Source organism: Talpa occidentalis, unplaced genomic scaffold (assembly GCF_014898055.3).
Source record: "Talpa occidentalis isolate TD23 unplaced genomic scaffold, MPIMG_talOcc4v2.1 talOcc4.10, whole genome shotgun sequence".
Taxonomy (NCBI): Eukaryota; Metazoa; Chordata; class Mammalia; order Eulipotyphla; family Talpidae; genus Talpa; species Talpa occidentalis.
In genome coordinates, this window is record NW_023600993.1 from 36,100,865 (window position 1) to 36,114,284 (window position 13,420).

The 13,420-nt window shown below is 51.4% G+C and overlaps 2 protein-coding genes across 5 annotated transcripts in view; both read left to right on the forward strand.

The window, feature by feature from the left end:
- The window catches only part of RAD54L2 (RAD54 like 2), a 106,958-nt gene extending 104,744 nt beyond the window's left edge, over positions 1 to 2,214 (forward strand). The window contains exon 24 of one of the 2 annotated variants that reach the window (XM_037529932.2): positions 742 to 2,214. In XM_037529932.2, the coding sequence (XP_037385829.1) occupies positions 742 to 793 (52 nt within the window). In that variant the 3' untranslated portion in view covers positions 794 to 2,214. The remainder of the gene's footprint in view (positions 1 to 741) is intronic. The other variant, XM_054694284.1, reaches the window with a different exon arrangement.
- Positions 2,215 to 5,782: 3,568 nt separating this feature from the next.
- The window catches only part of TEX264 (testis expressed 264, ER-phagy receptor), a 29,547-nt gene continuing 21,909 nt past the window's right edge, over positions 5,783 to 13,420 (forward strand). The window contains exons 1-3 of one of the 3 annotated variants that reach the window (XM_037529956.2): positions 5,783 to 5,832; positions 6,792 to 6,859; positions 9,050 to 9,341. In XM_037529956.2, the coding sequence (XP_037385853.1) occupies positions 9,084 to 9,341 (258 nt within the window). In that variant the 5' untranslated portion in view covers positions 5,783 to 5,832; positions 6,792 to 6,859; positions 9,050 to 9,083. Of the gene's footprint in view, positions 5,833 to 6,088; positions 6,208 to 6,459; positions 6,544 to 6,791; positions 6,860 to 9,049; positions 9,342 to 13,420 lie in introns of those variants that run through there. The other 2 variants (XM_037529944.2, XM_037529950.2) reach the window with 2 other exon arrangements.

Below are 13,420 nucleotides of genomic sequence, written 5' to 3' on the forward strand. Positions count from 1 at the left end.
TTGGTTGAGGGAACAGACTATTGATTTCCTATTGGGAGATATCTTTCCCAGTCTATCAGATGGTCAGTGTGGGCCTAGTGTCTGCTACCTCTATCCTCTTTGAAGGAACATGGAGGACCCCTTCCTCTGTGGGAGCCTTAAGTCTGACTTTTGTCATAAAGAGCATCAGTCTTTCTGGGACTCTCATTTCTTGCCAGGGGAGGGGACAAATAGTCTTCAACCATAAACACTGGCTGCCTTCCATTACTTTCCCCCTCCTGCTACTGAGATTTTGGTAGACAGTTCTTTATGATGAAGAAACCTTGTCTGGCTTTAGAGCTTTACTACCTACTTGTGGGTACCTCCTCACTGGGCTGCTGCTGTATCTGCCTCTTCCCAGCCCTGAAGGCAGCTTAGCCAGGTTGCCCCTATAAGTAGCTGCTTCTGAAATTCTTCTGACCAGCCCATTTCCATTGTTGGCAGGTCTTATACTGTGGGGTATCACCCCCAGAGAATAGGCAAGGAGATGGCTGATGTGTGTGTGTGTGTGTGTGTGTGTGTGTGTGCACACACGCATGTGTGCATGTGTGCTGTTCAGTTACACCAAAAGTGGAATTTACGGAGCTTGCTTTGTCTGTTTTCATAAGCACCCTGTCAGACACTTATTAACTCATTCATAGAAGCCTTAGATACACAATTTAGCTATGCAAATTATTTTAATAATTTAAAAATAGCAGTTCCAACCAGTGCTTTCTCTTTCAGATGCATCCCAAGAATGAAGGGACTCACTTGGAATGGGCTGTTGTCAGGTTGAGGTTGGTCAAGTAGGAGCTTACTCTTGAATCTCTCATTTGCAGAGCATATAACCTGGGCTACAACTGATGACTCTAAGGCCCTGGAGCACTTGGGTTCCAGAGGGTGTGTGAGTATGCATGTGTGCGTGTGTGTGCTTGCGTGCAAGAGGGATATTTCTGTGTTTGCCTCTAGGAAATCACAGCAAAGGCTCAAAGAATCCAGAAACTATCCCAGCAAGGAATAGTGACTTAAGCTAGTCATTGGGGGAACAGGCTTTTGAAGGTACCAGGAACTGAATTGGTATTCTGAGAGGCAGAATTTTCTGCCTGTTCTTTACCTGAGGTTCCAGGCGCTGGGTCTTGCTTCATTTTGGGAGAGGTCATAGTTTTGGGAGGCTAACCTGGCTAAGAAGGTTTTTCTTTGATAAATGGAGCTTATATTGTGTAGGGGGGTGGGATGGGAGTGGGATCATGAGAAATTGGAATGCTATCAGTTTTTTGGTTTTGTTTTTTAATGAACCTGAAAACACTTCTGACTTTCCTGCTGTCTGTCTGTATGTGCTGATGGCAAGTGTGCAAACACACCAAACATGAGCATGTGTATGAGGGAAGCAGGAAATGTCGCAGAGCCTAAGAACCATGTTTTGTATCTTCTTTGATCAGAAATACCTGGTGGTGGCTTCCCCTCACCGTCAAGGCCCAAGTGATATTAAAAAGAACAGAAGATCAGGCCTAGGCATTTTCCCTCACTATTGTCTTCCACAGAATGTTTCCAAGGGCCTCTCAACCCCCAATCATCTGGTTTAGCCTAAATCCTCAGCCTTGGGAATATAGTACAACTTAAGAATTCAGGATTATCATTAATATCTTTGCAGAGAAAAATTGAACCAAGTAGCCATTTAAGTAAGAAAACGAACAATGTTGAATCATCTGCTTTTTTAGATTTGTTATCTCTAGTCTTCACCCACTGGAGTTGTGCTTCTTAAGCATCTATCTCATCTCTTGATTTAGGAATAACTCTGTCTGGTCCTTGGAGCTTTCTTCCCTAGAAATTAGTGTGTGGAATATCTATATACTTGTGATTCGCAATGAAATACGAAATCTCCCACTCCAGGGCATGAAGCAGATAGCTGGGGTAAAGTTTGATAGGTTGAAAGACAACTAAACTTAAGGGGTCTCAAAGCTATCAGCAGTGCAAGGTCCTCTGCCTCAGTCTGTTTAAGCCAGACATCTCTCTGGAACTGAGTCCTCATTTCTGGGGAAGGTCTTCTGGGGGCTTAACATTCCTGTTCTGGCCATGATTCCTCTCATCCTATTTTCTAGTCCTGTGATTCCTCAGAAAATCAATCTCCCTTCTGAGCCATGGTCTCCTGTACACCCAGCTAAGTGCTTCCTCCCCAACAAAAACAGAACTCTTTTCCCAACCCCAAACCCCCTCCCCCCACCCCCACTGTTCCTGGGAAATCTGCACCTCATGGCCTGTCTGAGAATGCTGCACTCTTCATCAGTTACCTTTGGATTCCATTTCCTTCCTGCTGACTCTTCTCTTCTGCCCTATGTATTCTGCTGTGACCGCTTAATATCTGTTCTGTGCCACTAGCTTGACCTTAGGCCTTTTATGAATATACCTGAGTCTTACGATGAACTTCCTGAACAGGCAGTGTCCAGCTTCTTTGCTCTCCAGGAACCTGAGTCTAACCCTTTCCTCTCTTGCAGATCTAGTAAGCTAGTGCATTGGGAGAGGTTAGAGGGAGAGGCCAGGCAGACTGCAGAGTCTGTAGTGTAGAGGACTAGGGGAGATTTGGGTACTCTCTATTACCACTACTGGGATGATACTCAGAAGAGAGGGGACCTCATACTGTGACCTGCCCCAGGATCCTCCCCTAGAAGAGAGCTCAGCCCAGGGTGTGTGTGTGTGTGGGTGTATGTGTGTATGTGTGTGTACATGCGTGTGTGTGAGAGAAGCTGAGAATGTGTGCACATACATACTTATGTGCACATGGGTGTAAACTGACTGTTAATCTGGTTGTGTTACTCAGGGTCGGCTGGGGACTCACCAGAATCATCTCCTCAGCCTGCCCAAGATTGGTTTTTTCCTGTACCCTCTCCAGAGGGGTCAGGGGAAGGGGATCCAGGTGGGTTGAGGGGGTCACAGTGGATAACCACTAAGGCCACACTGCTGCCAGGAGGACTTGGGGGAGATGGGATGGCCCCAGGGACCTGGCATCTGGCTTTGGTTTTCCGTCTTCTTTCCTCAGGACGCCCCCTGAGGCCTGGGACCTGCGCCTGGCTTTGAGGAGCATCAGTGGCTGGGCATTCCAGCTACTGGTGTGATCATGGGCTTCCCTCTTCTCTCAGCAGGGCAGGTGCTCCTGCCCCAGAGACTGGGCAACTGGCTGTTTCTATGACGTATTTATTTTTACTTGTGTTTCATGTCACTTTTTTAAAAAAGCAAACAGAACAATTGTAAGTCAGTATAACTGCCTATCAGTTTTCTTTATTTCTCTTTTTGTAAAATAAAATTTAAACTCAAAAAGGCAGTGTTGTTTGATCAAGGATTGTCTAAATAGCTGTTTAGCTGGGTGGTGGGAAAAGGGATCTAACTGAGAGCATAGTGGTCACTGGGATGGAATGGGGGCAGGGGTTGGGAAAGAGGAAGTGGGAAAAGAGGGCAGACTGATGAATATTGGTACACTTTTTGTTGCAGTGGGGTTCACTCAGATTTTTCTGCCTTTGTTAACTTGAAGACGACTGCCTTTCCAGAGGAAACTGGAGCTGCCTTGGAGTGACTTGAGGCTGGTTCTCAGTCATGGCATGTCCTGCAGGGGCATTCCTAACTAGGCTGTGAGTGGCTGGATCCTGGGTGCAGCATCAAAGCCTTCAGAAGGTGGGAGATGACTGGTGACAGGGTTTGCAGAGCATCCTACACTGAACATATATTCTCTGTCATCTGAGTTAGAGGACCTAACTATTGACAAAGAGAACTATCAAAGACTTCGCAACATGAGGTGGCAAAAAAAGGTGGGAATGGCCACTCTTTGGCTTCCTACATTCAGTCCCTTTAAGGGTAGAAGCCATGGGGAAACAGTCTCTGAAAATTCACTAAGGGAAATTAAAGGGCCCCTGTGGGGATTCTTTGGACTGAGGAAAAGGCAGAAAGAGACAAAGGCTAAATCTGGGGTCATGAGAGGACAATATGTATGTGCTATTGTGAAATAGGACTAGGAATAGAGCATGGACATGTCAAATGGTTAGTGACCAGATCTGCTGAGACTTGCTACAAGGGGGAGTATAAAATGTCTTGACTGCTGCCTCCTGGTGGCTAGCAGAGGCCTTACTGGGATCTGTCAAGGGTAGAGTGCTCCGTTTGTGCAACTTGAGATGAAGACTGGCAGGCTGATAGCCTGCAATCCCAGCCACAGGCAGATGCCTTTCAGGACAGGGGCACTGAAGTTCCTTTCTAAAGCATGCCCTGAGCTCTGACCTGGGACTGTGGAGTTTCCCATCCAGGATAAAGGAAGTGAGCAGAGAGAACAAGATGAAGCAAAGACAGCTTCAGACAATGTTTCCTGGGAGAAATTCATCAGCTTCTGAGAAGCAGGAGAGCTGACCCATGAAAACCATGCAGCAGAGGCGGTCTGTCTCTGCACTGGTGAGCTGACCCTTGTCTCACAGGAAATGCTTCTAAGTGTAGAGCCCACTTGCCTGGGGCACCCAAAGGATTTGATAATGTGCCTGATGTTCATAAGCCCAGTCCTCAGTGCCTGTAAAGGCTCAGCTGTTCATTCTGCCAGACTGACCAGAGAAATGAGATAGGTTTCACCCTGTGGATGAGGCTCAATATTTCCTGCCAGTGGAAGGAACACTATGAGGCCAAGGAAAAGGAAGCCAGAATTAAGTGTGTCTTTGCCCAGTCTGCTCTTTACTAGCGTTAATAGTGAGATCCACAAGATGATTCATCTCCCAAACATCAATTCTTCATGTCAGGAACACCAGGTAACTTAACCCAGCCTGTCATGTAGCCAAGCTTATGTGCATAGTTGTCCCCTTTCTTAACCTTCCACTGCAAGACTGGGCCTCTCAGGAGGCGGTTTGATCTTTGTGCCCTAGAAGAGTGCTTTGTGGTTTGTAGACCCTCAGAAACACGAGCAGAAGATTGAACCTGAGTTCAAGTCATTTATACTTGACCTGGCAGTTACCTAGAATACACTAGGCTAGAAGGGCTGACCAACCAACCTCTTCCAGCCACATCCGGGCCACTGGGGGAGGAACCTGGAAAGGTTCTTTTCTCTGAAGAGCTCCAAAAATATCTGGACCTTGGGTTTGTCCATTCAGTATCACCAAATCCCTGAACTGTTTTGGCATGGAGTGGTATTTAATAATGTTGGGTAGATTAATAATCACCCCTGTACTCCAGGTGGTGGGGCAGGGTGAAAGAGGGGGTGGAGGGTTGAATGCATGAAGATGATTTTTGCGTTGTCCAGAGGTTATGTCCATCAGCTTCCCTGAGCCCAGATTGGGCTTTAGTTTCCTCATCTGTAAAACAGGAGCAAGTGGCCCTGCCTGGCTCAGTTCCCAGGCCTGTTGCCAAGCCTCCGTGAGAGCAAAGTGGGAAGACCCAGGCAGTTCAAAAGCCTAAAACTGTACGGTTACGCGGCTCTTACTTCTCGACGACCTTTAAACGCTCCTCTCTGGTGGGGCTTCGTGGACCCCAGCCGGGTTCTTTACTGCGGGTCACTAGGCTGGCGTCCCCCCACGCTCTCGTGATGCTCTTGCCAGCCTAGATGCCAAGGTTGTTGCTAAGTCACCTTCTGCTACCCGGTAGTTTATGGGAAGCTGGAAAGCGCCGGGTGGACTCCGCCCCTGACAGCGCACGCCCGTTTCCATGGCGGCAGGGCGGGGCGGGCCTCCACCCTCGGGGTCCCGCGCGCACGCGCCCACGGCCACGTCCCGCCGCGAGATGGGGCGGGGCGTGCGTGCGCGGCGGGCGCGCGCAGGCTCCGCGACGGAGCCGGGAGCCGCCTGCGCGGATCGGCGTCCGCGGCGGGCGGCGGCTGAGGTGAGGGCCCGGCTGGTGTAGAGGTGTCCCCGCAGGGGCGGCCCCACGTGTGTCGACCCCGGGACCTCCGTCCGCCCGGGTGCGACCTCAGGGCCCACTTCACCCCTGAGTTACCCCCGCGGCCCGGGCCGCTCTTTGCATCTTGTCTCGCCCACAGTGGCCCAGGCCGGGTCTTAGGGCCCGAACGCGACCTTGGACCAGCCCCCCGACCCGGGGCCACCCCCGGCTTCAGCCGCGGGTGCGGGGCACGCCTCGAGGCGGCGGAGCGGGGGTGGGGGGAGGAGGCGAGAGCTGCGCTTGAACTCCGCCCCCGCCCCCTGAGGCCGCGCTTCGCCACGGTGGCTGCAAACTTTGAGCGTCCCTTAAGTCGCGGAGGTGCGTGGGGGCCCGGTGAGGCAGTGTTTGGAAAGAAAGGGACTGGGGAAAGAAGGAAGCCGCTGAGCAGGCACTGGAAGCGGAGAGCAGGGGGCAGCGTGTGCTTCGCCCCGCGCAGGCCTCACGGAGCTCGGTCTTCCGCTCCCGGCGGGCGCCCAAGTTTTGCCGGCAGCTGGGCCCTTTAAGGGCCGGGCCCGCCGCGCCGGCGCACGTGAGCGACTCCAGGAAGCGGGCGCTGGTTGCCCGCCGCGACGCTCGCCGGCTCCCGACCGGGCGACCACCCGGCCTCTGAATCGGGAGAAGCCGAGGCCCGAGAGGGGGCAGTGCCTGCCCAGGGTTAGCGGCGGGAGCTGTCCCTAGAGCAGAGAGCCCTTCAAGAAGAGGGCGAAACAAGATCAGAGGGCTTGGGCAGGACCCTAGTAAAGAGTTTGGCCTGTGATGTCCCTCAAGGGGTCTGAGGAAGTGGTGGGAATGCAACCTTGAAGGAGGGAGTTTTTGTAGAGTCGCCCCATGGGCTTGCCCTTAAAAGGGGAGCAGTCCGGACTTGGTGTCCAACTCTGTGATTATTTCCTTTCTGCCCCCAGCATTGGAAAGACTTGGTCCCTGCCGCGCTGGATGCCATGATTTGCTAAAAGTGAGCCTGGCTTTTCAGGTGAGCTTCTCCAGCTCTTCTTCCTTTTCTTTTGACTATGGGGAAATTCACATTGCCCCCGCTTCCTTCCTGTGTTGCCCATACCTCTGAGGCCCCCTCGGTGCATTTCCCCCCTCCTCTCAGATGTTTAGTAGGTGAAAGGAAGAGAAACGTGGGAACTAAGTTCCCTTGACAGGAAGTGTGCAGCTGAGAGGGTAGGTCACAATGAGGACTGGTGACTCCCAAGTCAAGTGGGGGACCTAGATCCTGAGTGCTTCCAGTTGAGGGCCTGGAGTTCAGATATGTTCACAGTGAATTAAATGCTTGGACTTTTCTGGACTCACCAGGGAGCAGAGAGAAAGTGGAAATGGGAGCATGGAGTCAGATTGCCTGCATTTTTGTCCATGAGGTTTCATTTAATACTAATACCTGTGTGACCTCTAGCCACTTATTTCCTCATCCATACCTACCTTGTTTTGAGGATTAATGAAGTAGCTATGTTTCAACATTTAGGTAGTGCCCACCATGCTGTAAGTACTAAGTGAAAGACTTATCAAAGAAAACAGGAATGAATCTAACTGGAGGCAAAATGCAGGGAATGTGTTCCCCAAGAGATAGTTGCCTCTGTTGCCAAAAACTCTGGGGCTCCTAGGTGATGGAAACATGGATAGATGAGAAGACCCATGTAAGACACCTCAGAATGGACAGCAAAGGTTAAAAGTTTACTTTACTTCTTTTGAGATAAACACATGTACACATTAACTCCAAAGACAATTTTTCGGTAAAAAGTTTTGACACCCAGAACCCACAGGAAACATTCCATAGAGCTAGGTTTTCCATAGGACCAAAGTATTGACATTTAGCCCCCAAACCTTTTAAATTTTAAATATTTATTTTAAATTCTTGGAGTAGGAATGCTTCTCCAGTGGTTTGTGTGATTTCCTTCCTTTTAAAATTGTCTTTGTGTTGTGATTTTACTTTTTTTTTTTTTGATTCAGTAAGAAGGTTAGATTTTTGACCCCAGGCTTCCTGGAGACTGGGCTTTCTGCCTTGCATTGCTCACACAGCAGTTTGAGTTGTGTTTCTGGACCTTCTTTTGGATAACTTCTCTGCTTACCCCCTCTCCCCCGCAATCATTTTTATTGCTGGTACTGTGCAAATTTGAGGAATGGGGAAAGGCCAGTGGAGAGGAGGGAGAATTGCCAGACAAACTATATATACACACACACAAACACCACACCCTACCCCAGGATGTCTTTCTTTGAATTACCTAGTAGAAGAGATAGGGTGGGAAGATCAGAGCCACAACCAGTAAATTCTAAACACCCGCTGGTGTTGGAGGGAGGAAGAGAAGGTAGGAGAAGTGATTGTCTTCCCCTAGCACAGCACCCCCCCCCCAGGATGAAGTGTGCTGTCCAGATGGGAGTTAACTGTTACTTCTCCCTGCTGTGTGTCTCCACGTCTAGCAGCCTTTTCCTCTGCCTCTTTGCTGTTTCTAATATATGACTTGGAAAGGTGGAATGGAGCTCAGGTCTGGGGAGCCTCCTGCTGGACTTTGTTCTGCTTGCTCAGGCTGATTTGATCTGGTTTCTTCTCTGGTTCTGGATGGGTGAGCTTGTTGGATAGCAAGATTCTGAGGGCCAGATGTACTTATTAGCAAAGGATAGTTTCCTATGACAGCCTCTTCCTGTGGCACATTTCCCACTGGGGTTTTGTTTCCTTCTTTGTTCACAAGTGTTTGCATCCTGGCACTTGCCTTTCCTCTCAGGGAATTTATGAAGTTTGGGGGGACTGGGCTGGCAGTGTGCTCAGCTCTGAATAGGAGAAGGCAATACAGAGAAAAGCAGGATGGCTGACGACTGGCCTATCTCGGGAGGCGCTCAGGGCTGGGAATATGTCCCTGACTATGACTCACTCCTGTACCCCTCTATGACTCAGTTTCCCCAGGTGTGACCAAGGCTCCCAGCTGACAGGCAGAGCTGCTCTGAGAGCCTCAACTATTGTGATTAAGAAATAAAGAGGCTTGTGGCTTCAGTCATCCTTTGTAGCTCCCTTCTAGGTCACTAATGTGTAAACACTTCTAGTCCCTCCCCCTCCTGGGTCAGATCATCTAAGGCAGAGCTAAGGTTGGGCCAGAACTGGTTGGCAGGTAGGTGGACACATTGGTCAGAGCAGGCTACCAGCCTCCTCTCCCTTCTCTCTCCTTTGCAGCTGCCTCGGGGTGCGGCGTGCGGGGTATAGAGCCATGTCGGACCTGCTGCTTCTGGGCCTGATAGGGGGCCTGACTCTGCTGCTGCTGCTGACACTGCTGGCCTTTGCCGGGTACTCAGGGCTGCTGGCTGGGGTGACAGTGAGTGCTGGCTCACCCCCCCTCCGCAATGTCACTGTGGCCTACAAGTTCCACATGGGATCCTACAACGAGACTGGGAGACTTTTCACCGAGAGCTGTAGTGTCTCCCCCAAGCTCCGTTCCATCGCCATCTACTATGACAACCCCCAAATGGTAAGGAACCTCCTGTGTCTTGGCTGGGGTTCTGCCCCATGAATGTCCATGGGGCAAGACTTGTTGGGGGAGGGACATTTGGTTTCTGAGGAAGGGATGGTGAGCTGGCCCTCCAGACCACCTCCTCTCTGAGCTTGAAGTTCCTTTTTAGATTTAGCCTGACCTTCTGCTCTAGGCATCCCTATGCTGGCTTTTTACTTGTCCAGATCTGTTCCCCTGGTTCATGGCTGCCCATGGACTTCTGAGTACAAAGGACTGCACCACTGTGAGTCCCTAGCCGCTGCGGGAACTTTGGTCATCTACTTTCTCTCTTGTTACTCTTTCTTCTATCCCCATTTAAGGTCAGTGCTCTAAGGCCAGACTGCTCAGATTTGACCATCTCATATTTTATCATTTCTGTGCTTACCCTCTTTCAACTCTCCTGCTATGGCTGCAAGTCCTTGAGGGCTGGGTATGGGACTTGCAGTTATACCTTTCCAACCATTCTGGTAGACCCTGGCCCAGTGATACTTTGTTCTTTAGACAACCAGCTACCTGGTTTGGAGAGGGCTGGGGGCTAGGGTGGGGAAGGGAGAGGGTGGTGGCAAGTGGAGCCAGGTAAGCTGCCCAGAGTGTCTGAAATGCAGGAGTCAGAGACTGAGCCAGCATCACAGGCACCCTGTGGGCGTCTGGCTATACTTACAGCCTGCAGTGAGTCAAAACTTATCAATGTAGCTTCCTGCCATACCATGGGTGGTGCTGCCCACAGCTGCATGGACTGGTAGCTCTGCCAAGCGTTCTTCAGCCTCCAGCTGTGAACCTTAGAAACCCAGGCATTTGGAATCCCCAGCCCTGGTGTCATTGCCTGGAGACCTCAAGAGATAAGGCCTACTATAGCCTGTTCACTGTCAGCTGACCAGGCTTCACCAGGGTCCTCGGTTGAAACAAGGGTGTTTGACTCCCTCTTTGTCCAGATTCTGCTTGACACTTTTGCTCTAGAGATGGACAGACCTGGCTGTTTCCTCAGGAAGCTTTGTGTGCTTCGCAAGTTAGCCTCACACAAATGATTTTCCAATAAGGCGCTATGCTCGATGCCCATTTGTATTGAGGATTCAGTAATGTTGGGGAGGCTCAGAGAAGAGGTGGGTTTCAACTGGGCTTTCTCCTATGATAATTTTACTCTGTTGGGAAGGAAATGAAATGCAAGAACATAAAGGCCTGGAGACCTGGGATCTTGGGAATTGCCAGGGGGCATGTGGTGGGTGGAGAAAGAGGTAGAGGGTTTGCTGGGCCAGGTGGTAGGAGGCACAGCAGGTTGGAAGGAAAGGCCACCTGCAGTTTAGGAAGCTAACTGGATGGCAGATGGAAGAGGGAAGGAGATGAGGCAGGGATGCTGTCGAGGGGATTGGGCTGGGTTCAGGGGAGAGGTGACATGGCCTGGTTGGGGCATGAGTAGAGGCTGGAGTTTTGAGGTAACATGACCGGGAGACAGCAGTAAGTGGGAGTCAAGCGTACTGAAGCCAAGTGGACTGGGACAGCCACTGGACTCTGGGACACTCCTAGGCCAGATGTCCGACCCCCACTCCTGCGGGGGTCTATTGTGTATATTCCTTCCCTCCTATTCCTTCTCCTGGTTCCTGCCCACCTTCCGTACCCTGTCCAGTGGAGCCCTCTTCAAGCTCTCAGGGAGGGAGGAGAATACTTGCAACTGCCTCTTTCCTCATCAGCATGTTTGCCTGTTCTAGAAGCAACACATGTTGGAGGTGCTAATTCTAGTGTGGGAAGGGGTCAAGGCAGCAGGGTATGTCGGGGTCAGGGAGGAGTGAACTAGAACCCCGGTACGGCACTCTCCCAGAGGCGTGGTAGACACTGTGTGTGGGCCTTGGGTTTCCAGGCTGACTCAAGTACCGGTCTGGGGGGCCATGGACTGAGAGTACAGCCTCAAGGCTGGCAGTCCTGGCTCCTGATTCTGTCTTGTCGCTGTCCTGCGGTATGGGCATATCACATTACCTCTCCGAACCTCCATTTCCTCATCTTTAGAGTGGTGATAGAATTACCTGTTTCATAGGTAGACAGACGAGGGTTAAGAGACATAGGAGAGGCATTTACCAAATGCCTTCAACAAATATTTAACAACAGCAACAGAAAAGGGTGGGGGAAAAAAATCTCATGCCAATTAGGTATGCTGGGGAGTTAGACCCAGCATTCGTGACCCAGTCCTAGACCCTTGGCCTGGCCAACATGGAAGATAACCCCTCTGATCCTGTCCCTCCCAGTCCTGGGTCATTCTAGAGGACACCTGTGTCCCCATTCAGAGCTAGGTCATATCCTGGCACCTGGGGTGGCTCAGGGATGCTTAGTTACCACCTGCTCTGGGAGCTAGGCAGTGTATTCTCTGCCTGGCAGAGTTCTTAAATGGTTCAGGGACTCATGCGGTATGGTGCACCCAGGCTTCCGGTGCTCATGACCACCACAGACTGTCTGGTTTCTAAGTATCTAAGGCCTCTGGGTTCACACCGCTCATACGAAAGAGGAAGAGACCAAAGATGAGATAGCAGGAGGTGAGGTACCGATCTCACACAGTTCACTCATGTGCCTGAGATACAGGGAGGGGGAGGGAAGGTGGTGGGAGCCTGAAGGAACTGTAAGCATGGGGGTGTCAGGGGAGCCTGGAGAAAGGCCTCCTCCTGTCTTGGAGAAGGCTAGGAATCCCAGCTTTCTGCTTCCTAGGCTGGCTCCCCAGCAATGTCCAGCATGAGGTCCTGCATCTTTTGGGTCGCAGGGAAAGAATACGATATCGGCTGAGCTATTGAATGTCCCATTCCCACTGTCCCCTCCGTAGCTCACAGTGTGGGAGCTGGAACCTGCTTCTTCATAAGTTTGGGATAGGAGTGAGACTGCTGTGCAGGCTGTGTGTGGGGTACAGTGAAGGACCAGGTTGGAGGTGCCACCTGGCTGTGGATGTTGCCCACCCTATGAGATGCGGACTGACAGCTACTTCGTAATGCTTCTTCTGGGCCTCAGCTGGGCAGGGGCAAGGCTGGTTCCTGATGAGGCCTCATCTGCCTGACTGTGATGCAGGAAGTGACACAGGAAAGGGGACTACCACGGCAAGATTGTGGGGACCCATGGACCCCTTCATATCAGATGTGGAGCACATATATCCTGGATATACACGTATGTCAGTGGATATCCTGGAGTTCCTCATAGGAGAAGGCAGCAGAGCCTGGATGAATGGTTCCTGAAGGGCAGAAGGAAGGATTCCATTCTGTATCCCTGAAGACCTTGGTGGGTGTGGGGGAGGAAGGAAGGAGCACCAAGTAGGAGCTGCACTGACCCAGACAGTGGGTCATACTGCCCCTCCTGGGCCTTCATGGACTGTGGGCCATTTCCTCTTCCAAGTACTGTGGGAGGGAGGTGAGTGCCAGAGTCAGTCACAGGTCTAGCCACCTCATCCCCGATGCGTGCACGCATTTAGATCAAATACTGCCCTGCGTGTGTATAGCTGGGGAGGGTCAGGTCCGCTCTGTGCTCAGCCTTGATTTTGAGATGTGCACGGGGGTTGGACAGTGACTTCAGCCTCCCCTCCTAGGCCTTGTCCCTTAAAGAGACTTGGGTGTTCGGGAGAGGAAAGGAGCTAGGAGGACCCTGAGCATCTCGTCCTGGCCAGTTGTGGCCCATGAACAGGTTCTAGTAACTGGGCTGCTATCACTGTGCCTATGGGTCTGTCCTGTCTGCCAGCTTGTCCCCTCTACATCCTGCCCCACCCTCTGCTGCCTCTGCCTCTACTGCTGTGTTTGGGGCTTGAGCATCCTTCCTGCCTGCCCTTGTGGGGAGCCTGGCTGAGTCAAATGGGGCATGGCAGCTGGTTCAGTTTACCTCGCTGATGCTTAGGAGAGGGTGCTTGCCTCAGGCATGGAGAGGTTGGGGAAACTGGTGGCACTGGGGTTCCACCTTTAGTAAACTAGAAGCTGTGGAATCACTTTCTTCCCCCTAATCCACTGAGAACTGACCCAGGGTCACCAAGTCTGCATGGGTGAAGGCTGGTGAGAGTTCTGACTCTCACCTGTGCCTGTGCCGCACTTCCCCTTCTCCTGCCC